This window comes from Rousettus aegyptiacus, unplaced genomic scaffold (assembly GCF_014176215.1).
Source record: "Rousettus aegyptiacus isolate mRouAeg1 unplaced genomic scaffold, mRouAeg1.p scaffold_m13_p_10, whole genome shotgun sequence".
NCBI lineage: Eukaryota > Metazoa > Chordata > Mammalia > Chiroptera > Pteropodidae > Rousettus > Rousettus aegyptiacus.
In genome coordinates, this window is record NW_023416285.1 from 3,950,432 (window position 1) to 3,977,835 (window position 27,404).

The 27,404-nt window shown below is 57.3% G+C and overlaps 1 protein-coding gene and 1 pseudogene across 2 annotated transcripts in view; both read right to left on the bottom strand.

Moving 5' to 3' along the window:
* Positions 1 to 23,926: 23,926 nt before the first annotated feature.
* LOC118608939 lies at positions 23,927 to 24,045 on the bottom strand (annotated as a pseudogene).
* Positions 24,046 to 25,192: 1,147 nt separating this feature from the next.
* WDR1 (WD repeat domain 1) overlaps positions 25,193 to 27,404 on the bottom strand; it is a 31,265-nt gene continuing 29,053 nt past the window's right edge. For both annotated transcript variants that reach the window (XM_016128468.2, XM_036227512.1), the window contains 2 exons: positions 27,061 to 27,205; positions 25,193 to 26,188 (listed from right to left, as the gene is read on the bottom strand). In XM_016128468.2, coding sequence (XP_015983954.2) covers positions 26,082 to 26,188; positions 27,061 to 27,205 — 252 coding nt within the window. In that variant the 3' untranslated portion in view covers positions 25,193 to 26,081. The remainder of the gene's footprint in view (positions 26,189 to 27,060; positions 27,206 to 27,404) is intronic.

Genomic DNA, 27,404 nt, shown 5'->3' on the forward strand with positions numbered 1-27,404 from the left:
TGCCTAAAACAGCCTCCCTCCACACCCTCCGCTCCTTCCTGCTCTGCTCACCTCCACGGCCTTCACCAGGACCTGACTTCATGGGGCAGGGATCCCCGTGAGTTTTTCTCACTGCAGAATAGCGCCCAGAACAGAGCCAGGCGCACAGTAGGCGCACAGTAATTGTCGAATGAATGCGGGCACCGGGAACCGAGGGACTGGTCCGAATGGGGGCTCGGACTCCTGCCCGCTGAGGACACTAGAGGGCGTCCGATCACAGGCTGGATCTGGGCGCGGGGCCCCCGAGTGCCCCAAAATTTGTGCTCTGGGCCTCGGGCAGCGACTCCCCATAAAGCGGGACTCCTGGGACAGACCACTTTGGTCAGAGACAGACAAGGTGATCAGAGCATGGGCCGGGGCCAGGCTGCCTGGCCTGAGTCCTGGCTGGGGCCCCTACTAGTGGGTGGCCTTGGGCAAGTTCTCCACCTTCCCGCGGGACCCAGTCTGCTCCTCTGAAACTGGGCATAATAACAATCGCCCTCTCGGACTGAGTGTGCGCATGAACCTGTCTGGGCCTCAGCGTTCTCTCCTGTGAAATGGGGATGAGTTCAACAGGGCGCCCGACGGAGCTGACAGGGGCCTTGGGCTTGGAACGGCCCGGGGCCCACGGCACACGTGAACTGCTGGAGCTCGGGCCCAGGCCTGACAAGGCTCGGCCCTCCCGCTGCCTGACCTCTGCGGAGCTGTTCCGCCTTCGAGACTTTGCTCAGAGGCGACACCCGCCTGGTCGCCCGGGCCACAGAGACACGGGGCAGGAGGAGCCTCCCGACCAAGCCACCTCCGGAGCGCCCACGCACACACCTTTCCCTCCGGGAGGCTCAGGAAGTTCTCTCCCCCTTCCCACGCCCACGCCTGCTCAGGCCGCCTACTCAGAGGGCAGCTTAGTTCCCTGAGGCCGTCTGGAAGACAGAAGAGTGAAGTTCAGGCAAGCTTCCAAGACTTCCTTTAAGATTCCAGATGACATGACTTCAAGAGCTATGAAGCTTATCTCTGTAACCCGTCAGCCTTCCTTGAGAGGCCGGCTGAGCTGACCGCGGGGCTGACATGGCCCCCAGCCCAGGGGCCAGGCCGCACCACACAGCACCAGTCACCAAGCCAGACGGCTGAGCCTCGGAGCGACCGCGAGGCCAGCCCCTCCTCCCGCGAGGAGAAGCTTCGGGCCAGGAGGGGTGACTCGCCCGAAGTCACGAGGCGGCCTGAGCCCTGCCTGTACCACTCACATCACAGCACAGGGGCGTGGGGATCTGTTTGTGTTCTCAGAAGCAAAGAAGCCATTAGGGGGCGTCTCAAAGTCACGACCCTCACAGTTGGATCTATGACGATACGAAGACAAGACCTCTGACCTCGGGTGGGAAAGACCAGCAAGCAGGGAGGTGACCACCGGACTCCGAAAGAGAACGAAGGATGTCTCTGAGAGAGAAGTGCTGTCCGGGGAGGGAGCGATGGCCTCGAGGGGCTCACAGGGAAGAGGTGACGCAGGTAAGGCGGCCAGCGTGCACCTTGCTCGGACTGGAGCCAAACACAGAGCGAGGGTTTCAGGAGCGAGTCCTACGTGCACGGCCTTGTGCTAAGAACCGTGCATGGGCCACTTTGTCTAATTCCCACGACGACTCAGTGAGCTACACGCGCTTATCCCCACTTTGCTAACGAGCACACCTACTGAGGCACAGAGAGCTTACGTAAGCTGCCCGAGGCCACAGAGCTCACAGGTAGTAGAGCCTGGAGAGATGGGGCCGCAAGACCAGGAATGCTGGCAGCCACCAGAGGCTGGACGAGGCATGGGTCAGGTTCTCCTCTGGGGCCTCTGGAGGGACCCCAGACCTTCCGACACCCTGATTTTGTACCACTGGGACTGGCTTTGAACGTCCAGCCTCCAGGAATGAGAGATGAAACTTCAGTCTGTCGTGGTCATTTGTTACAGCACCAGCAAGAAACGTATATACTGGTGAAATATCTAGTCTCACTAATGTGCAGAGAAATTTTTAAAATGTCATAATGCAATACCATACTATTTTTTTACCTATGAAATATCAAAGAGCCATTTATATGCTTATGGACGACAAAAGTATCGTGACACATAGCTCTTGAACGCTGCCGGCGGGAAAGTAAATTGAAGCAGCCTCTTGGGAGAAAAATTCGATGGTATGTATAAAAGCCTTAAATAAATTAATATTCTTGGACCTGCTGTTTCTATTTCTTGGATGCTAAGAGATTTGAATAATAATTTATGTAGAAGATTATTCACCTCAAGTTTACAGTCTGCAGGGTTTCAATAATAAATGTTGGGAACATTTCAAATGTTCAGTAAATAAAAGAACAATAAAAAGAAAGATGAAACAAATTATAGCAATTCATAACATAGAATGTCGCATGATTATGACGTTACCATGGCAAATAATTTTTGACTTGTTCACAATATAATGTTGCAAAACAATCAGCATACAGAGTTATAAACGGAATGAACCAAATCCTGTATTTGTGTGTGTGTGCGCACATAAGTTTATGCACAAAAAAAGAATAAAAAAGAAATTTTAAAAATTTGTGAAAGTGTTTATCCAGAAATGGTGAGATTCAGACATTTTAGTGTTTTTATTCTCCAGATTCTTCCATATCATGTATAACAGCAGCACAGTGGACACACGACAATCACAAAAATCAAACCAGTAAGTAACCAGAAAGGCATCCAGAGATATAGAAGGAGAAATTTGTTTCAGTGCCATTCGTGTGAGTGGAAATTCAGAAACAGCGAAGGCGTTCAGTAACGGATAACAGTTAGCAGTGCACCTTGTGATGCGATGCTAACGCTATTTTCTTAAGTGTATTTATGAAGACTCTTCATGACATGGAGGAATGATTCTCATACGATGGTAAGTGATATATATATATTTTTTTAAAAGAAAGCAGAACGCAAAGCTAAGCACGGCATTGTTTCTATTGCATGACGATGTGCAGAGACGTCGAAAGAAATAGAGAGAAACCGTGACCGTGGCCGCCCCCGTCCCGCCCCTAAGAGATGGTGGCAGAATCTCATGTGCTTCCTCTTCATAGTGTCCAAACGTCCTGAGCTGAGCGCTAGGTGTTTCCGTAAAGGAACAGATGGACGCACGTCATATGCGAAGTGTGCCCCCTCGCGGCAGTGGCGAGAGCTGCGAGCGCCCACCCGTTGCCCCGCGCCCACTCCCGCCCAGGCCGGGCGTCCTCCCGGGCGCGGGAAATCACCCACGCAGGGCCCCGCGCTGCCCCGTGTCTTCCCGCACACTTCCGCCTACGCTGCTCGTCTAACTTCCTTTCTTCGTCGTCGTCGCCGGAGGAAAAGCTAATTAATATGCCTTTTAAGCCGCCTTCGGAAGCGTGAAGTGTCACGTGAGCGTTCCGTCCCCACGATGCCTGCAGAGCGTGCCTTCGGGCGCACGCGCGGCCCCGCGTTCATTCCCGCGCGTCCCCGGCCCGCCTTCTGGCCGCTCTGCTCCGAAGCGTTCTCCCCACTTCCTCCAGCCTCTGCATTTCAAAGCGATTGCAGGCATGGAAGCGCAGTTTTCCTCTTTATTTTATTTTTTTACGAGCTCAGTTGTCTCCGCCTTCAAAGGTGAACGAGAAATAAGATTAATATAGAGAGAATAAAATTCTGACGGTTAGTGAAATAACTGTGGATCTCACTCGGCCAGAATGCCACAAGTCCCCAGAGATGAATGAAAACTTCCCGTTGGATGTTCTTTCCTGGACCGGAACCCTGAGGGCCTGCAGGATGGATTTGAAAAACAGGCCCTTACTGAGTTACTCACACATCCTCCTAACAGCAGAATTTCCTCAGTGATAAGGTGTCTTGATAGTTATAACAAATCCCTTTCGACCACACCTGGGCTTAGTCAATGAGGTGACTTTTGGACCTAAGGATGGGAGTTGATTGCTAAAGGAACCAGCAGGTGATTAGAGGGTTGGAACTTCCAGCACTACCGCTAAAGTCCGGGGAGGGGGAGAGCCGTCTCCGTCCCCAGTGGCCATAAATTTAATCGATCATGACTACGTAACGAAACCTCCATAGAAGTCCAGAAGGATGGGGTTTGGGGAGCTTCTGGGCTTGTGGACACGTGGAGGAGCTGGGGGAGCCCTCCACCTGGAGAGGGCGGGGAAGGTCCACGCCCGGCCCCAAACCCCTTGCCCCGGGCGCCTTTCACCCGTCTGACCTGTTACGTCCTTTCATACTAGACCAGCGATCGGTGAACTATACTGATATCCGAGTTCTGCGCGTCAGTCCAGCAAATGAGTTGAACCCAAGAAGGAGGTCGTGGGGGCCTCTGACGTACAGCCGGTCGGTCAGAAGCGCCAGCGTGAACCCGGACTCGCCACTGACCTCTGACACAGAGGTAAATGGGACGTGGTGAGCTCTTGTCAAGGGTGTGCTTGCAACACCTTTGGTCACCCACGTCCCAGGGGAGCCGCAGGTCCTCTCCTGACTTCTTGAGATAGGAGCTTAGATAATCGATTTTCAGCCTCTCCTATTAGAGACTCTACGCATTTGAGGTTATAAATTTTAGCCTCAGCGTGGTCCTGGCTGTATCCTCGGAATGTAGATGTGTCTTATGTAGTTTATCATCATCATTTAATTCGAACTATTTTAAAATGTCCCCGTGATTCCTTTTCCGTCCCCCGGGTCACTAAGAAATGTTCCTCATGTGTCTGGCGGACACCACCCAGCGGTGCGGCACACGTGGACTCGGGAGGGGCGTGTGGGCGGCATTGGGGAGGCCGTGGCTGGGACACACCCCTCCAGCCTTCCACAGGCACAAAACACCCCCGCGCACCTCTGTGCTGCCTCCGACACCATCCCGCACCACGTTTGTTTCTGTGGAGAAACGGCGTGCGTGTGGGTGTTTTGCTCCCAGCCTTCCAGAAAGGCAGCCGAAGTTTCTCCCGCGGTTCCAGCTCCCCCGCGAGAACCCGGGGTGAGCGGCCGGGCCCTGAACATCCTGCCGGCTTGCCATTCGGCTGCCGATGGTTCATTTCGAGCGGGCGGCAGATCCAGCTCGGGATCAGCACTTTTCCTTTGACCGGCCGCCCCGCCGCTGACACCCTCGGGTTCCCGTCTCCGCCTCGAGGGCTGTGGTGGGAGCTCTGGGCCCGGTGCCGCCGACCGGCCACGTTCTAGAAATGAGAAGCATGTTTTTTTTTTTTTTCTACTCCCTGTTCTTTCCTTTTTTTTCCTACCTCTTTTTACAAAGCTCACAGGAAAAAGGACCTCAAAGACATTTGCCTTAAAGAAGTGGTTTTGTAAAGATGACATCTCTCCTCGGATCTAGCTTATTTTTCAGTAAACGGACTCAGAGAGCAGCTAGCTGTGTGTCGTAAGGGCCTCCATTCCCAGAGCAGCTACAAGTCAAAATGACAGAACGAGGCTAAACGGATGAAGCCCAGAGCGGCCAGAAAGACCGTCACTGGCCTCCGCCTCCAAGGTCATGTGCCGCAGCTCCCCGCCCTTTCTTCTAAGCGGGCAAGGACTTAAACCAGACCGTGCCGGTCCAGATCCTGGACCCGCACCCCAGTCACAGACAACACAAATAGCAACGACAAACTCACCAACGACAGCCCTGCTGTCCTTGGTCCTGGGCACCCAACGCCTGGGGTGTGCTCAGCGCGCCACCCACACGGGGAGCCAGGCAGCTGTTACCCACGCGCCCGACCAGTGAGGCCCTGTGATTAAGCCCTTTTGTGGGACGAGAGAGAGAGAGAGAGAGGCCAGGACGATGGCGTGTGTCTTCCATGTGTCCGCAGCCTTGGGGAGTCAGGTCCTCTGGCCCTGACTCTACACCGGGCCGTGGGACTTGCTTTGGTCAATGGGACGTGGGTGACCAAAGGTGTTGCAAGCACACCCTTGATAAGAGCTCACCAGCGGGACTCCCCCTCTTTCTGCTTACTGGAATGCCGAGAACTCCGTGTCAAGAAGCAGGCCCCCAAGTGAAGATGAGAGATCACGTAGAGCTGGGATGAGCTGGTCCCGAGGGGCCCCCTGAAACCGACCCCCCTGCCAACAACCAAACGTACGAGTGAGACATCCGAAGTCACCCAGCCACTGGCCGTCCTGCAGCTGCCCACGGACATGCCGGAGAGGCCAGCAGAGCCGGCCCAGAGCAGAAGACCGGCCCAGCCATTCCCAGAATTGCAAGAGCAGTAAAAACGGTTATTGCCATAAGCCATTATGTTTTGGGCTGTATTTTCTTTTTCTTCGCGTGCAGCGAAACCTAACGTAACAAGCAAGGTAATGACATTAACTTAGGTACGTGGCCGACCCCAGGCTGTCTGAATGCATGGCCCTCGCCCTAACCACTTTACGGTCACCCGTCCCTGAGCCTCGGCATCCTCACACGTAAAACCCTCCCCCACCCCAGGACTGCATTACTGCCCCTCCGCGGCCACGGGGAGCCTCACCTCCGTCCACGCCCATGACGAAGCGGGCCCACGATGAGCATTGTCCTGCCTGGGGAGGACAGGCCATCAGCAGGGTGGCGGAAACGGCGAACCGGCGAACCCGCCGTTGACCAGGAAAGCATACTTCCGGAAAGAACAGAAGGATTTGAATGAGGAAGCCCGACCATGGGGTCTAACTAGCCCGCGAGCCCCAGGAGCAGGGGCCAGGCCCTTCCGAAGGGTCGGCAGAGTGAGACTCGGGCGCAGCAGACAGCGTACTGACCTAAGGGTCAGGGGCGGGGTCCCCACGGGCCCCTCGCTGCCCCTGCCGCCACCTTCGGTGGCGTGATCCTGAGCAAGGTTCTTCCTCCCTCTGGGGTCACCGCTTGCGTCCACTGTCACGGCCATTAATTGCTCTGTGCCACAGGCCCCACGGTTTTGGCCCTAAGACCTCATGGTGGAGAAGCATGACTTGGGGCCCCGGTTCCTGCACCCCCAGAGTTCTGCCTCTTATGACTTAGGAGACCTTGTACTTTATTGCTCTGTTTTTCCTTCCTCGCCTGCAAAAAGATCTAACCTTTGTGCACTGAACTCTCGCTAAATGACGGACTTCATTATAAGCTCCTTACGTGAGTAGCTCGTCTACCGCTCCAAACGAACCTACGAGGTAGGTGATCGTATTACCCCTATTTCATAGAGAAGTTAACCAGGACACAGACAAATTAGAACTTTTTCGAGGTCATACAACTCTGAGTCAAGGAGCTGGGGAAACATCCTAGCCTCTTGCGGGATTTCCCCCCCCCAAAGACTCGATGTGTTAACAGATATTAAATTGTTTTATAAGTTATGAGCACCTAGGGATTCAAAAGGGGACTTCGTTATTACTTTTAGGCATTAGATGCCTCCAGGCGAGAGCTCTTTCCAGTAATTTTGACTTATCTCAAACTTTCCATTAATTGTTTCCCTTTCCTGTATCTTCTTCGAGAATCCCAAAGCTAATGAGTTCTGCAGCTCAGGCATGATGGTTCAAAGATGCTCATTGCAACACCGTTTGTAATAGCAGGTGACCGAAACGACCCACGCGCCCATTCCTAGAGAACTATGTAAATAAGTTATGATACATCTGTCAAGCGGCGCATCAGGCAAACATTAGAACAGAGGTAACATCCTGTGCTCTGACATAAAAAGATCTCCAAGGTACCTTGTCAAGGGCAAAGAGCAAGGCACAGAGTTCTGTATGGAATACGGGACGATATGTGTGCCAAACGGGTGTGTGCGTGTGTGTGTAGATAAACACGAACCTTGGAGAAGATACACAAAAAGCTGGCAATGCTAGTGGTTCCTGGCTACCCCCAGGGGAGGCTGAGCTTCTTCCCGGTCCAACAGCGCCCCCCGCCCCCCCGAGCGCAGCTAAACGCCGCCTCGCCCCCCCGCGGCCGCCGTCCCTTGTCTCGGCGTCCTCTGAGTGAAGCTCCTTAATAAGCATTGTCTGCTCACCTTCTCTCCTTCCCTCTGATCCGGTCCTTCCGACCACTCCCAGAAAACTGCTCCTGCGACAGTCATCGTCAACACCCACCCGGACAAACACAGCTGCCGGCCCTGTGCCGGCGCCCGGCACAGACTTTCAGCAGCGTGGGAGACGGCTGGCCACGCACTCCTGAAGCACAGTCGTTGCCAGACGCCTGGCCTCCTGCCCTCTCCCGGTTTCTCCTTTCCAGCCTCGCCTCCTCTCTCTCCAGGGTCGTCTGTCTTCCTCGCCGCGATCCCTCTTTCCTCAGCCTTCTCCGGCTGAGCACATAACGCTGCTTCTTGCCTGGCGGCTAAGCCCAAAATGTGGGGATAAGATTTGGCTCTTGTTTTTATCACAATCCACTACTGGGGCCTGTCTACACGGCCTCCGAACGTATCCGAGACCACACCGCGCCTCCCGCCCCCGGTCCCGGGGCGCGGCGGTGGCCCAGGGCAGCCTCCCCTCCCACCGCCACACCTGTGCAGCCTTGCCCTGCCGCACGGCGCGCGGGCCACGTGGCAGGAATCAAAGAAGCAAACGCTGACCTACTTCCTCTTCTTTAAAACCTTCTGGCGGCCTCCCTCGCCGAGCCCCACAGTCCCCGGGCTGAGATGGCCTTCGCCACGTCACCCGATACTCCTGCCTACATGCTCGGGATCCTGCCCGCCGTCCCCTGGGAATGCCACGCCGTGGGTCCCGACTCACGGCCCTTGTCCTCGGAGACCTCTCTCTAGTCACTGCGCGAGTCTCCCCTCGCTCAAGCCCCAGCGTAAACGCCGGCTCTGGAGCCCCGCCGTGCGTGGCTGCTGCTTCTGCCGGCGGCAGAATCCACCCCCCTCCGTCCTACCTCTCCGTTTTATTTCCCTCGCGGCCCCAACGCCAGGGAATTGTCCTCCGCACGCATCCGCTTTCACGCTCCTCGCCCGTCTTCCCTGACGACAACGCGAGCTCCGCGCGAGCGGGCCGTGTCTCGGCACTGCGGTGTCGGCCGCTGAATCGGCCCCTGCTGCGCGCGGGCGTCCTCCGCACGGGCGTCGCGTAAATGAAGGGACCGGCACTAGGAGCTACGCCCTGCCAGCCCACACTCCCTCCACGGGGCTCAGCTCCCGCCTGTCCCGAGCCTCCCTTGAGTGTCCAGGTCTGCGGCCAGGACCAATGATGTCCTCCGGACTCTACCTCCACTTACACTCCTGCTGGGACAGACCAAATGACCCTGGGCACCTGCCTTAAGCCCTCTGAGCCTCGGTCGCCCGCCCCATAAAATGGATATAAATCACGTCGATCTTGTAACTGTCCTGTGAGACTCAGACGATTTACACAAAGTGCGTAGGATGGCACCTGGAACTTAATGTGGAGCCTCGAGAAGTTTTAAAAAAATAAAATAAAATAAACCCCGTGGGGACAGTTAACATTTGCCGAGGGCTTACGACGTGCCAGGCACTGTTCCGAGTGCTTTCTACTCGCCGCATACCCTGTGAGTGAGGGGATCTTGTGACCCCGTTTTTCACATGAGAAACAGATGTAGAAGTTAAGACCTTGGTCAAGGTCACGTGCCATTAAATGGAAAATGAGCATTCCAGCGACCACGATACCAAGCCGCCCACAATGCTGGCTGCCAGATCGGCGCACAGCCATTTACTCTTTCGACAATCGTTCATTCATTCATCTGGCACGGCATTCACTCATGCACACGTCTGCGTATAAGCTGGGTGCTGGACACCAGTCTGGGTTCCGGCATAGAGCCTCGAGCACGACCAAGCGTCTACTCTTATGCTCTTCTCAATAAACAAGTAAAGATAAAACATGCGCGTCACGTCGGATGGTGATAAACGCTGTTGAGAAAGGTAAAACAGGGAAGGAGGTACGGTTTGACACAGGTGGCCTGGGAGGGCCTCCCGAGAAGACCCCTGAGCACAGACTGGAAGACGGAGAGCGCATGAGCCACGTGGGTCTCGGGGAGCAGCCGCCCGGGCAGAGAGGTGCGCAGAGCTGGACGCGGGCAGGAGCGTCGGCGAGGCCGGCGCGGCCGGAGGCAGCGGAGGGCCGGAGAGCGAGCCGCACACGGTGAGGGTGGAGGGGCGGCAGGGGGGCCATGCCAGCGCGACACCTGGGTCTCTACCCTGAGTGACAGGGACGGCCACTGCAAGCGCCCGCGGAGAGGGACAGCGTGGCCGACTTACACGTTAACAGACCACGCGGCCTTGCACGCTGGCCGTGGACTCCGGTGGGGAGGCCGCTGCGCGGCATCAGGCGAGCGTGATCGTGATTTGGACCGGCCGCCGGCAGCGCTCGGCGCGAGGGGCGCTCAGATCCGGGCGTGTTCTGGGGACACAACCGAGGGGATCTACCGGTGGGCCGGGCGGGGGCGGGGGAGGGGGAGGCGCCGAGGACCCGCCGCGGGCTTCGGCCCGCACAAGTCTGACTCGAAACACGTGCGAATGGGGCTCCGCGCCCTTGGAACAAGGGCGTCCTGTCGATACATTCGTTCCCCCAAATGACCCCAGCCGGGCGGTGTCCCGATTATTTGCGAATAATTCAGCAAGCTGACTCGCTGGGGTGCCGAGACGGGGATTTTCATCACGGTGTTTCCATTTTCTCCCCCAGGGATGAACACGGCAACAGACACCAGGAGAGCGGAAGGCCCGCACCCCCTCGGCGCTGGGCCCCGGACGGCGGGGTCATTGCTCCCGTCTCCGTGGGCGGCGCAGAACCGTCCCTGCGCCACCCAGAGGTCGTCCGCTGTTGGCAGAAGGGGCCGAATGTAGGAAGGGTGATGGGGTGACGAGGAGAGTGGAGCCCGCGTCCCCTGAGAAATGGTCAAAGGGACCGGGGTCGCTTAGCCTGGGTGGGAGGCGGCTCGGGGATGTGGGCGCGCTGCCCCCCACCGCGCCGCGCTTCGGCGTGACCCGCAGGGCGAGGGTCAGCGGTGGGCAATGCAGGCGACGCTTCAGTCTGGCGTTAGAAAGGCCTTTGCGTTCAGCCCTGGCGAGACGGGAAACCTCGGGGACCCCGGCTCCCGCCACCTGCCCTTGCAACGACTCTTGAGCCCGACCGAGCCTATAAGCTGAGACGGCCCCCGGCTCCTTCTGCGGGTCCCCCTCCTGGCCTCCGTCCACTCCCACGTTCCCAGCTCCAACGCCGAGGTCCGTGATTTTAAACATTCAAAAGACTCCCCACACCTTGGCCCGCTGACTCACTCCCCCGTTCGTTACATGCACCTCGCAACACGCCAGCCCTGGCGCGAGCTCGTGGGGCCTCGCGCACGCGCGCCGAAGCCCCACCCACCGGGCCGGAGACAAACCCGCAACGGTGTTGACTCATCTCATGCGAACTCATGCCCAAGGGCCTCGAGTGGTCTTTAGCGCCCTCTGGTGTTACCACTCTGTAGTTTCTGGTTCGTTTCGCCTCCTGCTTGCTTTCCTAGGGGACATTCCACGCACCCTCTCTCTCCAAATCCCCTTGTGCCCTTTCTCAGCTGACCTTCCTTTCTATCCCACGGAGAAAGCAGAAGCAATTCCAAGAGACCTACCTACCGGTCCCCGCCCCCCGCCGCTGCTCAAGGGTATCGCTCCAGCAAGCTTCGAGTCTTGCTCCTGGCCCTCGACTTTCCCCACACCCCACCTTCCTGTCTCTGCTCCCCTGCATCGTAAACCCCTCAGAAACCACCATCTACACTCCCTGTCTCCGGTTCTCCCTCTCTTACACCCACTCCAATGACCAACGCCCCCACGTGCCCTTGGAACGGCTGCTGTCCAGGTGACCGGCGACCTCCATGGTGCTAAGTCCACTGACCAGAGAGAGCTCGGGCCTCGTCTTTGCCTCCTGACAGCGCCAGACACAGCTGATGGCCTCCCGGACCTCGCTCACTGGCGCGTCTGCTCCGACCTCGTTGGCCGACCCTTACCATCTTCCCAGCCCTCTGAATACTGGGGACTCAGCCCGTGACACTCATCACGGCTCGCCGCATGCATGCGATGCAGGCTCCTCCAGCAGGCACTGGGGAGCCAACGTTCTTTCCTGCTGCCATGAAATAAAGGCATGTTTCAAAAGAATGAGTCGGAGAAAGAGGAGGAGGAAAATGATATTTGCCCGGCGTGCCTGTTTATCATCCATCCTTCCTCTTCTGGGGGGAGGCCCTCCACTCCAAGAAACATCCCTGCCCTCGCGTGGTGTGGGGGCCGCTGGTGGTCATGTCCCCACCCAACGGTGGCTCCAGGAATGGGCACGTGACACAGTGATTTTAAAGTACGTATTTGCCAGCATTTCAGCCTTGGCATTATGAACATCTTTGTAGTAGGAGGGTGTCCTGTGCGTTATAGGATGTTTAGCAGCATCCTTGGCCTCTACTGGGTACCAGTAGCAACCCTCGGTCATGACAACCAGAAATGTCCCGATGGGGGAAAGTCGCCGCTGCCTGAACAGCCCTGAGGGCTCGCACCCTCGCTTAGGCAGATGGGATCCCAGCCTGGGAAATGTACCGGAACCACTGGAAGAAGTTCGTGCTGGGCACGCTACCGGACCAATGCCAGCCTGAGCAGCCGAGGCCATCTGGCCGACCCGGGGAACGACGGCCTGTGCGTGAAGCCAACACGAAGCAAGGCAGAGCCTAGAGACAGGTTCTCTCGTGGTATCGTATGAACTACCGGATTCCACCACGTTATGTTTCAGTTATGTGAGTCAGTTTGTTCCCGTTGGGGCCTAAGCTGTTTCGACTTGGGCTTCTGTCCCAGGCTCTCGAAAAGCCCTGTCGAGTGGCATGAGACATTCTGTCAGCATTATCTCCCTCGATCCTCATAGCGGCTCCCTCAGGTGGGTTTGCTTATCTGAGCTCTACAGATCTGAAAACTAAGGGACATGACAACGGCCTCTCGTACCTTTGCTAGGCATCCATAGCACTTCCCAGAGCCGTGACTTCCACAGGGACGTGCGTGGAGCCTGCCCCATCCCCCCCCACCTCTCCCACCCCACTCTCCCACCCCCCGCCAGAACACCGGCCCTGGGCAGGCAGCAGACGCTGGCCTCTGACGCCCAATGCCACGCACAGGGCCTGGCTCCCGCACGCGCTCGGCCATGTCCGCCGATCGGATGAGTGTGATCGCACGGCTCGCCCAAGATTACGACCCGGGGTCTGGCGTTGCGGCCCTGCGAGCTCCCCCGCGGCTTCTCGCGTGTTTCCTCTGCTCCAGAGACAAGCGCGTGAACAGCGACGGCTGTGCAGAAGCCGCTTCGCTGCAGTCTGAGGAGCAGTCACGACCGAGGCTCCGGGGAGGAGGCGCGGACGAGGGTAACGGTCGGGGGCGGGGTGACGGTGACCCCGGCGGACGCGGGCTGGGCGCTGCGGCCTCGGCGTCCATCGTCGCCGAGAGGGGCCCCGAGATCGGCCCTCGCGTTTAGCCTTCACAACGCCCCCCGACGCAGCCATTACTTGATCTTCATTTCGCCGTGAACGCTGAAGCCCAGGAGCCTCGAGGGCCCTTGGCCCGGACGCGGGCCCGCCTCCTTGCTCCTTCGCACAAAGCCAGAGCGAGGCTTTGTCACCCCCAACCTGGGTTCGAATTCAGACGGCGCTGCCCCCCAGCTCTGTGACTTAAGCAGTCGCGAAGGTTCACGATGTCAGCGCAGTGGGCCCATTGGCAGGACCCTGGGTCTGACACACACAGGCAGGGGCCGCCGAGGAAGCATTCTCTGCCCAGAGGTGACAGCCGGTCAGAGTCTGGTGGTGACGGCCCCAAGCGTCTGGCACTGGTGGCTCAGGGGCCCCCTAACCAGGAGGGCCCCCCGCCGCCTGCTTCCCACGTTCTCTGCGTATTTTAGGAACCCAGGTCCGTAGCTTTGATCGTGAGCGTTCACTCTCCGCCCAGCAAACTCCTTTTCTGCCCAAATCCACCGGGGCGGGGTTGAATTGTTCGTCACCAGGACCCTACCCGGTTCGTTCAGCTCCTTCTCGTTGCTGCGTTTAGGACTCTCCACACTCAGGCCGCTAACCAGGAAGGTCGACCAGGAAGCCCACGGGTCCAGACACGTTTGCCTGGGCCAGTCTTGGTGTGGGCCTGACCACTTGGGTGGGAAAATGATGAGCAAAAATGAGTCCTTTCTGGTGAGAAAAGTCAGTGAACTCAAATGCAGCCCTGGAGACGCCCTCAGAATTTCATCCCTGAAAAAGTTGGAAAATTGAACGATTTTCTGGTCGTGGGAAACTTCAGTGATTGGGGGGGGGGGTGCCGCCCACCAGGGGTTCTGCGTTCCCCGCCCTCTCTAATTTCAAGTCAACGTGTAATAACACTACACTCATAAGCATGAAGCGAGGACCAGTGTAAGAAATAATAAGTCATGACTAAGAGCCGCAGAGCGGAAGAGGGACTTAACTGTGACAGACACTTCGCGTGGAGGTGGCTGGCAGCCACTGAGGGCTGCTTCGCGCTGAGCCGGGTGTCTGGGCCCCCGGCCCCCCGGGGGAAGTTCTCGCACTTGGGGCGAGCTTTGTGGGAACGCAGCCCCGTGCCCAGGGAGGAGCCCTTCAAGCAAAGCGAGAGCTGGTGACATGGGAACGTGTCTTCTGGGCCTTCCGGGCGGGAGATGTGACTCCCCGAGCCTGTTTCGCAGGTTGCTGTGGAAAACCGGAGTGACACCCATTGAATTAAATTATAGCAGGAACAAATAACATTTCTGCCAGTTTGCACAGGTAAGGACCACTGCCTTAGCGACGGTGTGCATGAGATCAAATAGACATTAAAATATACGCATGAAAACTAAACCAAGCGTGCTCGTCCACAAACAACCAACAAGCGCCCTGGGTTCCATGCTTTGAGAAACCTTGGACCAGATGGGACCCCGCCCCTCTACACACACCAATCTTCAGGTCCATGTCTAGAAAGAGACAGAATCCCTCTCCTTGAGTGTGTCCTATGTACCAGACCCTCCCAGGCCACTGCACCTGTGACCTCATGACTCCAAGGCAGAAGGCCATCATCATCACAGCCTGTTTTACAGATTGGGAAACTGAGGCTGAGAGGCTCCCAAACGTCGACTCTTCTGGAGTTAGGAAGTTACTTGCAGAGCATTCAACTCTAGCCAGTCAACTCTGCCCCATCTCAGGGGCAGAGAAGCAAGTGCCCTCCTTCTGGTGGGGGTAGATTGAGGGGTGACGGGGCTCTGTCCGGGCAGACGTCTGCGAAGAGGAGGCTTTCCGAAGGCCTGGCGTCGGGGGTCAGGCATCGGACGTGGGCCCCCCTCTGCACGCAGCCTGGTTTTACCGCGCTCACCCCATTATCAGCTTCCTCTAATTTCTTCTAAGATCAGAAACAGGGAATACAGTTTCACTGCCGTCAGAGACGCCGAGCTTTACTGGGCATCGTAACGATCAGATGTGTCGTTATTCGGTCGTTCGTGTGGCTAATGGGCTGGCCCGTGACCTTTGGTTCCCCGCCAAGCCTAATTCTGTGAAAGCTGTTCACAGTTTGAAAGCAGGCCGCATTGTCGACCGATCCGCTCTAATTAGCTTCACATTTCCTGACCAGCCGAAGAGCAGCGAGATGCTGCACTGTGTGTTTTCCGAAGCGAGGAAGGAGGACTCTCTGCGCCTGGCCGCCCGCCAGCCCGGTCTGCAGGCCGGCGCGCTGAGCGCGGTCCGAAGCAGCGTCTCTGTGGGCACAGGAGAATTTGTACCCCGACTTGTCTGTGAACCTTTATCACTTATAGAACTCAAACAGATCCAAGCAAACTTAGGGAGCTGTTCTGACAACCCCAATGGGTATATTGATACCTTCTAACATAGTGTGCTTGTTTATAACCTAACCTAGAAGGACACCATGCTTACTCTGGGACAGACATTGGACCAGGTGCTAGAGGCTCAGGAGAAGAAGGAAGAAAAGAGGCTAGGCAAGCCCAAATGTTAGCGGCCCTCAAGGTCAATTTCAGCCCACATCTATGGCTGCCCCATTCCCAACTGTAAAGAATTCATCGAAGTGCACCACCTACTGCCAGCCTGGCCACCGGGGCAAAATGTGTCCCACTGGGGACAAGCATCCCAAATCCACTTGCTGCAAATGTCGGCAGTTGGGGCATTGGGCTGCCCTCTGCCCCGAGGATCAAAGGACCCCACTCGCAGGCTTCCAACTGGTTGCAAGGGCAGAAGAGGCCCCCCCCCCCGCCTCCAGTCGGCCCCATCACAAGAAATTTCCATCACTGGACTGGAGCTGAGGGTGCAAATGGACTGGCAGGTGGGACGATCCCTTTCCTTCCGGAGAGAGGGGCCATCCACTCTGTCCTTACTTTCTTCCCCGGACCCTTCTCCTCACGAACCTACCCCGTCTGGGGAGTCCCTGGTAAGCCGACTTCTCCATCTTTTACTCTACCTCTATGTTGCCTGTAGGACAGGCATTCTTTTACTTAGGCTTTTCTCATTACACCCGAATTCCCAAGGAGATAACGTTCTTTTCCTTTCCTCGTAGCTCACAGTCTCAATTTGTTTTTGCTTTTAAATGGGGCTCCCCTAAGGGAGTCCTCTGGGAACTGACTTGGACAGCACTTCCTCAGGGATTCCGGGACAGTCCTCCCCTCGTTAGCAAAGCCTTAGCTCATGATTTACAAGATGTACGCCTTGCAGGGGGATCCACGTTACAGCCAACAGACAATCTTCTCTGTTCTCCTACCGCGCCGGCTCTGCGACCCTAGGCTCTTATGACAGGCCACTCAATCGGTTTATTAATCCAGGTGTGTGAGGATAACTTCCCAGCCTCTCAGCGACAGCCAGTTCGGAAGGGATTTTACCCCACCCTTGCATCTTCCCCAGGGAAGGTCCCCGGAATTTCCGGTTGCATCCACCGCTCTCCAGTCAAACCTTATCTTGACGCTCAAGAGGCCCCTACGGCGGACTCTACCTTTAACAGCTGAAAAAAGACAGAAGACCTGAGGTTCCTCTTCAAAAAAGGAAAACCAGGATAGGTTTTGTATTGCAGAGGCAATTACGGCAGCACGGTGCTCGGCCTTCAAAGAGAGCTGTCAGAGGGAACCGCCAAGGCCCTCGAAGAGACGGCCTTCGCCGACCCAAATCCAGGAACAACTGGATTCTTTAGCAGGCTATACAGTACTTCGGAGTCAAAGAGCCTTAGATCTTCTGACGGCAGGACAAGGAGGAACAAGCTCTTACCGCGAAGAAAAATGCTGTTTCTATGTCAACTGATCAGGACGAGTTTCCCCATCTATCCAAAATACACTTAAATCTGCAGACCAGACAGAACGCCTTGGCATAGGCACTCTTACCGGAAGTCGACAACCGTGGTTACAATCCATGCTCCAGACGCCTGTTGTTCCCCGAACCTCTTGAGTCTCCTCATCCCAGGACGACCACTCTCTAAATCGCCTGGTTTAATTTGTTTCTTCTCGAGACCGGGCAATTCGCCTCCAGATGGTCCTTCGAGGAAACCATCACTCAACCCAGTTAACGGATCCCGTACCATACTGTGATCCCCTGGACAGGCATCGACAGCCTTTGCCCCAAACCTCCACCTTCATCCCTTCTCATCCTGAAGTAGCTAGAGCGGTCATTGCCCCCAAATCTGAATGATTTGGGTCACCAGTACTTGGAGGGTGGGGGAGGGGGAAATGCTAGGCAGTTAGACAGACACGAGTGACAAGGGAATAAACAAATGAAGGCCCAGCCCAGAGACACCCCCCCCCAAAGAACACCCCTTTGGTAGTTAGAAATTCACTCCTACATCCTAAGAGACAAAGGGCTGGAGGAGCAGAAACTTATAGCTGGTTTAGTCTGGCCACAGATGTTTGTGCAGCAAGTACTGTCCTAACCTGCCCGCAACCTCAGCCTCGTTATACCATCACTATAATATCATGTCTATGTCCTGACGTTCATGAATCTAATTATAACGGACTGTGTCCTGGGTAGCTGCGTGGTCACTAGGCAGGGAGTTGTGTAACAGCCGAATGTCAATCAAAATGACCTCGTGTGCCAATCATCTAGGAAAGACTGTGTAATAACCCACGGCGGCCCTAACGTCATGCAGACCACCCCCTTCCACAGGGTTACGGCTCTCTTTGCTGCAACCCGCTCGCTCCTCGCCTGGACATACTTTCATTTCCACGCGGTTATAGCCAGGTTAGGCGTGACCCGCTTCTATCTCGAAACATGCCTTTAATAAATCCTGCCTCTCATAAGTCTCGCTGAGCTGGATTTCTTCGGAATTCTTTTCTTCATCAGCAGGGAGAACCGAGACTCCCAGTGTTGCCAAGGCAACGGCGGAGTTCAGATCCCTTGGAGCAGAAACAGGAGGAAAGGTGGCCTAGGACAGGAGCCGGCTTTAACCAAAGTTGTCAGACATTAACCAGACGAGCTGAGGGGCACCCCCCACCCCCGGGCATCCTCCCTGAGGCTTTGGAGCCGACGATTTGCACAGAAGAATCAGGCCATAATCTGCTGGCTGAGGCCCTGGGCTCCGCACTCGGCACTGCTCCGATTTCCAGGACGGAAATGAGCCGCCAGTGATGTCAAGCCGGTGCCTTTGAGCCTTGTGTTTAACTTCGTCCAACGATGTTTTGGAAACATGAGGTCAAGTGCTTCGCCGCCAGGCGTGGGCTGCACTGTCCGTGTGTCAGGGCTGTGCCAGACCTGCCCCCGTGTGGGCTCGGCCAGCCTTCAACGGCGCCCTCGACACTGAGTCGCCACGCTTTCACTGAGAACTTCCTGTGACCCCGACATTAATATGAGAGTTTAGCATGCTGGCCGCTGGGGGCTGCGGGTGGTCAGGACAGACAGACATACAGATGCTCCCTGCTTGGGGAAGCCAGGGAACATCACGTTGGCAGACAGAATGACCGCGAGGCGCGGCAAGCGCTAGGAAGGATGCAAACGAGGGGCTGGATGGGAATCAAGGGAAATGCAGCCCCCCCTCTCCATGCCACGGTCCTGCAGGAGAGGCGCCGAGAGCCCGGGGGAAGCCGGCCAGAGAAGGGAGGGCGTCGAGAGACAGACACTTCGAATCTCAAATCAGTAGTGTCGCTGAGGCATTGACGACATTGCAAAGGAAGCAGAAGGAACTCAGGAGGCCGTCGAGGCTCCTAGCCAACCGAGGACGCTGGTGAGCTACGTGCCGCCACTCACGGGACCACGGAGCGGGGAGAGCTTGGAGGAAAAACCCCGGAGTCTGTGAGTCGGCGGGTGGTCATGCCAGGTGCACAGCTGGATGTGCACGTCTGGAGCGGAGGGGAGCGTTCCGGATCGACGGATACACTCTGGAGCTGTCCGCCGACGGGCGCCTTGACCTCCAGGGTGCACTACTCTTGTCCACGCTTTACAATGAGAACACCGAGGCCGTCTGGGATTTAGCTGACACTACAGGTTAGGGCTTTGTAAGCACCCGGCTTTCAGAGGACCTAAGTCAGTGTCATGGCCACTGGGAAGAAGGAAGCAAAAATGCCATAGTCCCCAGCTATCACCATCGTGTGCTAAGGAAACTTAAAGAAATAGAAATAAAATTTTTGGGGGGCATTAATATGGGAGTTTAGTACAGACTGGGTGCACATCCGGAAATCAGTCACAGTCCCGGCGAGTAGCCACAGTCTTTGGAAATCATGTTTGAACATAAAGAGCTCATTCGCGGTAGGCACAAAAACGTGAAATACCTGGAAATGAATTTGGCAAGAACGGTGAGGTGCGTGAATAAATACGACGGGAAGACTTATCTGAGGAATTAAAGAAAGCGCAGGACAGGGCACATGTCCCCAGGTGATGGGGAGACGGGGCCCTGTACCGGGGGAAGCAGAGGGTCCTTTGGCGGGGAGTGAGAAGTCAACACACACGCCAATGTTAGAGTCAGAAGGAAAGTTTCTTAGAAAAGGAGTCGCTGTCCCCAGACAGAGTGTGGGCTCCTCTCAGGCAGAGAGGGAGAGGGACCGAGAGAGGCTTGGAAAGACAGTGGGTAGAGGGGGCCGAGGATCCAGGGAATTCAGTTTCTAGACCATTCTTCAGTTCCTGTGAGTTACAGTTTAAAACGCTCTGTTAACCCATCTCCTCTGACATGGACACAGAGTGAGGAGGCCGGGGAGGAGCGTGTAGAGTATGGAGAGTGAGAGGCCTGCTGGCCGCTCCCGCCGTTAGCCCACAGGCCCCCCGTGGTTTTAGCCCTGGGGAATGACTCTGGGTTCCTGGGTCCCCTCCACGGTGTGGGGAGTGGGCCGTATATAACCCAGCAGAAATCTTCCTTTGCTCTGAAGGTGCCCTCCTGGCCTGGCTGCAGGACTGATCAGCACATTGTTATCTCTGATTGCGGCTTGATGAACGTTTAAATTCTCTTGCCTCCTCCCTGCATTAGTGGGACTTTTGGAGAGAAGTTCTGTGCACATGGCAGATACTGTCGAAATGTCGATTCCTTGCGAATTAGCTATAGGTTAAAACAATTCCCCCCTCCTTTTTTTTTCAAATCTAAATTAGGCATTGACGTAATTTCTAAACAAGTCAAAAATTTCAGGTGTGACGCAGAGTGCCTTCTGAGTTCACGGCAGCTTCCGCTACCTCAGGAGTGAAGAGCCAGGCCCCCTGGCCACTTGGGTCATCCCCAGATTTCATTTCAGATTCCGCCGCCTAAGGCAGGGAGATTCTTGTCACTTGGCTGTATATGTGCACATTCATTTCCTAATTATTAAAAAAAAAAAAAATTGCTTCCCAGTTAAACATTTTTGTTTTTAAATTGTGAAACCTATCATAGGTAATTTATCGAAGGACTTTATCGATAGCTTTGACTACATAGAGATTGAACTCGTTTTATCAGAAGGCAACCCAAACGAAATTAGACAAATACTCCACGAGACATAGTCACAACAAACACGAAGCAGGATCGGTTTCTTGAGATCTACATCGAGGGCTCACACACGCCAAGGACCGAGACATTTATACAAGCGAAAGTGAAAGTAACGTGTTAAGAATGACCCGCCTCGCTAGCGCGAAGTGAACTGGGGCGCCGCAGCAGCTCGCGGGCCGTGGGGCTGAACGCCGGCGAGGGCAGAACGAGGCTGAGGAGAACGCGAAGTAATCGGTTGCCTGTGGAGAGCAGCTGGGCTCGGTTTGTCCCCGTGTCTTAAAAATGGGCATCGTCTTTGTTCTGGTTATTCCGTTTGTAATAATCGACCCCAAGTGATAATCCTGAATGCAACGGTGGCTGCTAAAAAGTTCACCGAGATGTTTGCAATGGCTAAACGTGGAAACAGAGTAAATATTAGGGGAATGATGAAGCAAACTAATCCACTTTTTGGATAAATGCCGATATTTACGAGGATGTTCATTTACTATGGCTTTTAAGGACCATGATAAATTCTTATGCTGTTTAGTTAAACAAAAATAAGACTGCAATCCCGTAGGAGGCTCTTCCGCCCCCAAAGCCACCAGCAGCTTGTCAGTGGGGTTGGACAGTCCAGGTCGAATCCCGGCTCTGCAACCTGTTTGCTTCCGACCTTTGGGAAGATGCTGCAGCCTTTGGAGCCTCAGTTCAGATCTGTTTTAAGGCTCTAGTGAGATCCCGTGTACTCTGGACACCTGATGACGGTCACCTGCGCCTCCTCTCGTTGATAATGCTGAATGTGGGGATTACCGGGCACTCGGGGAGAAAGGGGTAGAATTGAAAACCACGTACAGACCAATTGTCGTTTTAAAATACCTATTTATGATTTACTGTGTGGAATTGTACACTTGAAACTTACTGGATTTCATTAACCGATGTCATCATAATAAAAAAAAAAGGAATTAAAAACATAATAAGGCTTAGAAAAATGAAAACAGTTGGTTTTAGTTTTCGGTTTTCAAAGGCAAGCGGAAAACCGTCGTGTGTCTGTGGCTGCTGCCTGGGGTGGAGCCGGTGAAGGCCGCGTGCACAGGGTCCTGCCCGCTCGTACGGGCGCGAGGCCTCGCACCGACCTGACTCGCCAGTGACCGCCTGACGGAGACCTTCTCACGCTTCAGCCCGAGTGGGAAATGGGGTCCGGGGTGAACTGCGGTGACGACGAACGTCCCCCGTGTCACCGTCCACAGAGCCCGCGACGCTGGCGGGCAGCCCGCCATGCGCATCGACACCCTCGCGGGAGCGAGGCGCAGACTCCCAGGCCCCGCATGCAAGGCTCTGATCGGGCAGGTCGGGGACGAAGCCGTTAGGCCTAGAAACCTTAAGACAGAGCTCGGCGCATCCGTGGACATCGATGACACACCACCTGGCGCCTATGCATGCACCTGTGCGTGTGCATTTTTCACACATGTGTATACCCGTATAACAACCATTCAGAGCAAGATATAGAACAGTTCCAACACCCCAAATGCCCCCCCCAATCGACACCCCCGGCCCCCCCTCGAGGTGGCCATTATTCGTCGGTTTAGCTTGCACGTAAACTTCGTAGCAAGGGAACGCGCCTTTGTGTCTGGGTCTCCTCGGCACCACGCTGGGGTGACGAGCCGAGCCCCACGTTGCCGTCTGCGTGGGCAGCTGGTTCACCTTACCGCCGAGGGTGGAGAGACCGCAGTGTGTCCCTCCTTTCTCCTGTTGGGGGCGTTAGGGTCGGCCCCAGTTCGAGGCTCCCCTGAACAGTGCTGCGCAAAGGCTCTTACCGAAGGTCCCTGCACTGGGTGTGCGGGCCTCGCTGTCCTGCTTGCGGTCCAGAGCGGGGCTGCTGGGCCGCGGGGCGAACGTGCGCTCAGCTCCGGCGGACATGTGCGCGCCTTGGGCGTTGTAGCTGCAGGACGAGATCCCGGTGAAGACGGCCCTGGACCACGCTTCGAGAAGTGCGACTCAGCCAGAAGCCCCATCATGTGGGCGAACATACTCCCTTTAGTTTGTCCTTCCTTGGGCTACGAGTGGGCACCGGCTTGTCCCCACCGAGATACCAGCGAGGTGATTGGGGGAAGAGAGGATGAGAACTTAAATCGACTTTGTCCATTAGCATCTCTTTGGAACAAAGCCCTACAGTTCACTTCTTTTGCCCGAGAGAAGCTGCTGCGAACAGGGAGGCTTCGATGGCGCTGAGAAGGTGAAGCCAGGTGCCCCCTCCCTGAGCCCCACCAGCCAAGGCCCCCCGCCATCCCAACTTCTGACTAGAACGATGTCCGAATTCATTGGCGACACGGATGTGCATGGGCCCTTCGGCTGTCCCCGTGGGGTTTACTGTCCCTTCCACGCGTGTTACGCTAACTGCAAAGCGGGTTCCTCACGCTCCGACACGGGCTCGTCCCGCTGGGGCCGGCAGGGTAGACGAAGGCCGGCTGCCAGGACACCGTCCTCGCCGGTCGGCTCTGGCCATTTCGACACGGAGGCCTCTCCGTGGTCGGGCGGGGCCGGGGCCTTGTGCTGGCGGAGGCTGGGAAGGTCCTGCCCGGTGTGCCGGGCACGTGTGGCTTCGTGGGCTGCTCCGCCAGGAGCCAGGCACCACCCCGGTTCGGCAGCTCCCAGCAGGCCCAGCTGGGACTGCGAGCTGCTCTCTGCCGTTCCGAGCGGAGCACCGCGACCCGGGGTCTCGGACACCCGACGGCAGCAGGCTTCCGGAAAGGGGTGGAGCCCTTTGGCACGGGGGCAGGATGGAGTGGGAGGACGTGGTCTCAGGAACCCCGAAAGGTGGGCTAATGCCCACCCCCCACCCACCCAGGCTGGACGTCATGTCCCTCGCTGGGCTCCCATAGCTCGGTGTCCCTGGCCATAACACGACTGCGCTGGAACCGCTCGTTTAAACCGTCCCCCGGTACGATGAAGGCAGCGAGACGAGACAAACCGTGGTCTCCAAGCTGTGGCGTCTGGTGCGGAACAGAACCCACGAGTTATGTGGGTAAACGGCTGAGTGGGCCGTCTGATCGAACGACCCGAGGAAGCCACACAAGCATGTCTTTTTTTAATTTTCGTATTATTTTTATTTCTAGGCGAGGCAACCCTTGGTTGACCTCACAGATTGCAAGGACCTTGTCAGCTTACAATCCCTTATTTTTTTTATTTTTTACGCCTACAGCGCCTGGTCTTCCTAGGTGGTCTCCCATCCAGGGACTAACCAGGCCTGACCCTGCTTAGCTTCCGAGATCAGACGGGATCTGGCCCGTTCAGGGTGGCGTGGCTGTAGGTTATCATGTCTTTTAAAGAGACTTAAGAGTGGGGAGGGAGAAGGGGAGAGGTAGAGGGGGAAAAATATTTAAATAATTTCTTCGATTAAAAAAATAAATTAAAAAAAGAATTAAACTGTTAGGGTCACCGAGTGGCAATGCTCTTCTACCTAGAAAACAAACAAAACCCCGTAGCTTTCGAAGTAAGAGACCCTCTTGTCTGCACTGGCGATGTCTGGGGACGTTTTGGGTTGTCACGGCTGGGGCAGCGGGTGCCACCGGCACCTCGTGTGCAGACAGTGCGGACGCTGCCCATGCTGCTGCGGCGGACAGGACGGCCGCCCGACGAGGGATCGTCTCGTCCCAACTGTGGGCCGGGGCGGGGCTGGAAGAGCCGGAGGGCGGGAGGCGGGGCGCCGGGGGCTCCGCCAGGAGAACGCGGGCGCGCAGAGGCCGAGGGCTTCGTGGGAAAAGGATGTTCACGCGGAACGTGGGGTCACCGTTGCTCCTCTCCACGGGAGTCCGAGCAAGAACGCCGGGGGCCGTAAACCCCGCCCGGACACTCGAGAGCAACGTCCCGTCCCGTCTGTTCAGCCCTGAGTGGCCCGGACGGCCTTGAGGGACGGCCCGCCCCACGTCCCCGCCCCGGAGCCTCGGGGTGCCTGCGGGCGTGGGCCGCTGCCTGTCATCCTCAGCTGGTCTTCGTCGTGCGCCCTGCTCCGAGCGCCGGCCCGCACAGGCGCCCCGCTTCCTGCCCGCCCTCCACGCTGTGTTCACTGCGGGCCAGGCCGACTTAGGGGTCCCCGGGGTGCGCCGTGGGATCCCGACACGGCCGTGTGAGATGCGTACCATCGTCACCCCCACTTCACAGGTGTGGAAACTGCACACTGCACCCCACTCCTTGTCTAAGTCAGCTCAGGAAACCTCAGGGACAATGGCAAAGGGCCCAGGGAGGCAGGCGAGGTGGCCCAGGTCTCGGTGGTTTGGTGGTGGGGACGGGAATGCGCCCAGAGGTCCCAGCCCCTTCCCCGGGGCCTCCCTCCCACCGAAGTGGGTCTGAGGACCCCTGGATCCTACACTGTCTCCCTCTGAGGCTGCAGGCAGTGAGACGCCCAGAGCCCCGAGGGCCCACGTGGCCCCCCCCACCACACAGAGCCAGCGATCCACAATGCAGAGAAAAGATATTTAATTATCTGTCTAGCCTTGTAAAGCGCTCAGTGTTTCCACAGGTGCAGGGGGCAGTGGGGATTGCTCTCAGCCAACACTGATCAGTAAGTCCGACACACGCAAGAAAACTCCAGATCACGTGCTTTATACTTACTTTTAATTTCTTCACTGAAAAAGAAAATGCAGGTGAAAATGATGATTACAGTGACCTCATCTTTACCTTTAAATTAACCTTTGCTCTTGGGGCATATGGGAGAAAGAAAGACGGGAAAACACCAAAGCATGACAGTGAGACGGTGACCAGACGCCTCGGTCTGGCCGTCAGGGGCTCTAAGACCGGGAGCCAGCGCCCTCCACCCACGAGCGCGTAAACGATGACAAGCAACAGTTAAGACACGTTAAAAAAAAAATAACCTCGCAACTCCGTTCTCAGACTCGAGCACCGAAACCGACAGTGTAACACCAGGTCACGCGTGCGCCTGCCTGCTCCGGGGGCGGCTCTGGGGGTTTCTGGGGGTGACGTGCCGCCCGGCCACGAGCGCCCCGGGCCCAGCGCGGCCCCCTCCCTGACGGGCGGCAGGAGCCACGGGGTGGGTCTGTGTGCTTTCGAGGCGCTGCCTCTGGAATGTTCCGCGCTCGGCTGTGCTGGGCGGTGGGAGTGAGTCGTGCTCCACGCACTGTCTAAGCGCCCGCTCTGCTCTCATGTGCAAACTGTCACTGTCTAAAGCTTTCGGAGGATGTGAACAGACGCGAACACCCTGCGGAGAGGGGGGGCATCAGGAGCTGGGGGCCCCTCCTGACGGGGGCGGGGGCGTCGCAGGAGCGGCTGGGGGACGGCGGGCCATGCTGCAGCCGAGCGCTCGTCCCTGACGCGGTCCGGCCCCGCGGCCCTCAGTAGGTGATTGTCCACTCTTTGACGGAGGCGTCGTGGGAGGTGGTGACCAGCGTGTGCTCGTCCAGCCAGGCCAGGCTGCTGACGTGGTGCAGCCGGTGCGCATCTAAGGAAGAGAGACACGCCTTGAGAGGCCGGCCTCTGCTCCTACGGACACCCGGAGCTGGGAAGACCGGGCGACCCGTGCCGCGACCACGACAGGGTCCCTGGCGGCGAGTCCCCGTCCTCGCTCTCAGAGGGACCGGAGGATGAGGCCGCGGAGCAGGCGGTGTCGATGTCAGCAGACAGCCGGGCGCCGCCCTCAACAGGCACGGCCCCCGGGCTCCGAGCCTGTGACGCGAGCTGCGGCCACACGTGGAGATCACAAGTTGGGTTAAATGAAACTTACTATCAAAAATAACTTTACCTATTCAAATGTGGCTGCTAGAGAAACGTCAAGTCGACGTGGGCCTCTACTGCACACTGCCGCCACAGGCCGCGCAGGGCGGAAGGGGGTGGCGTGCGGGAAGGGGAGGGGCCGTGGTTTGTGCCCGCCCGCCCCCCCAAAGTTCCTGAGTTAAAACCCTAAGCCAGCTCGGGGAGACAGCATGAGAAGCGTCTGAGGAGACGCCGGTGTCCCAGCCCCGTGCCCCGTGGGGCCCCGGAGGGCCCTCCGCTGGTCTCGGTCCCAGCCTCCGGACGGTGAGCAGTCACTCCCTGCGGCTTTTCAGCCCCCGCCCCCCGCCCCCCTGCCGCCGTCGGCTTCTGTTACAGCAGCCCGAGCAGGGAGGCGCGGCGAGAGCGGCCCCTGACGCGGCGCTGTCCTGTGTGTGGGGGCCACCGCGCTCAGGCTCTGTGGCCAGCAGAGCCCGGGGTCTGGTGGACGAGCCTGCGGTGGCCTCCCCAGAAGCAGAGCCCGGACGCTGGATGCCGGGGGCCAGTGCCCGGGGGCAGCCTCGCTGGAGCTGCGTGGGCGGCTAAGGCGGGTGCGAGAGTCACCTTGGATCTTGACCCTGGTCTCGGGGTCACTCAGGGTCCAGACGTACACCATCATGTCCATGCCGCCCGAGGCAAAGTGCTCGTTGTCCGGGGACCAGGCCAGGCAGACGATCTTCGCGTGGTGTCCGTAGAAGACGTTGTGCTCCTGCCGCGGGTGGACAGAGAGGCGGTCAGGCCCAGCCAGGGCCGGGCATCGTCCCCGCCGCCCCCTCGCCCCACGGTGACGAGGGCCAGGCCGCCGCAGCCTCGCCGTGAGAACACGAGGTGCCCGCTACTCGGAGGGGCAGCCCCGCACCGGGCAGCAGCCACGGCCCCCCCCCCCCCGAGTCCCCGCAGGACGCCCG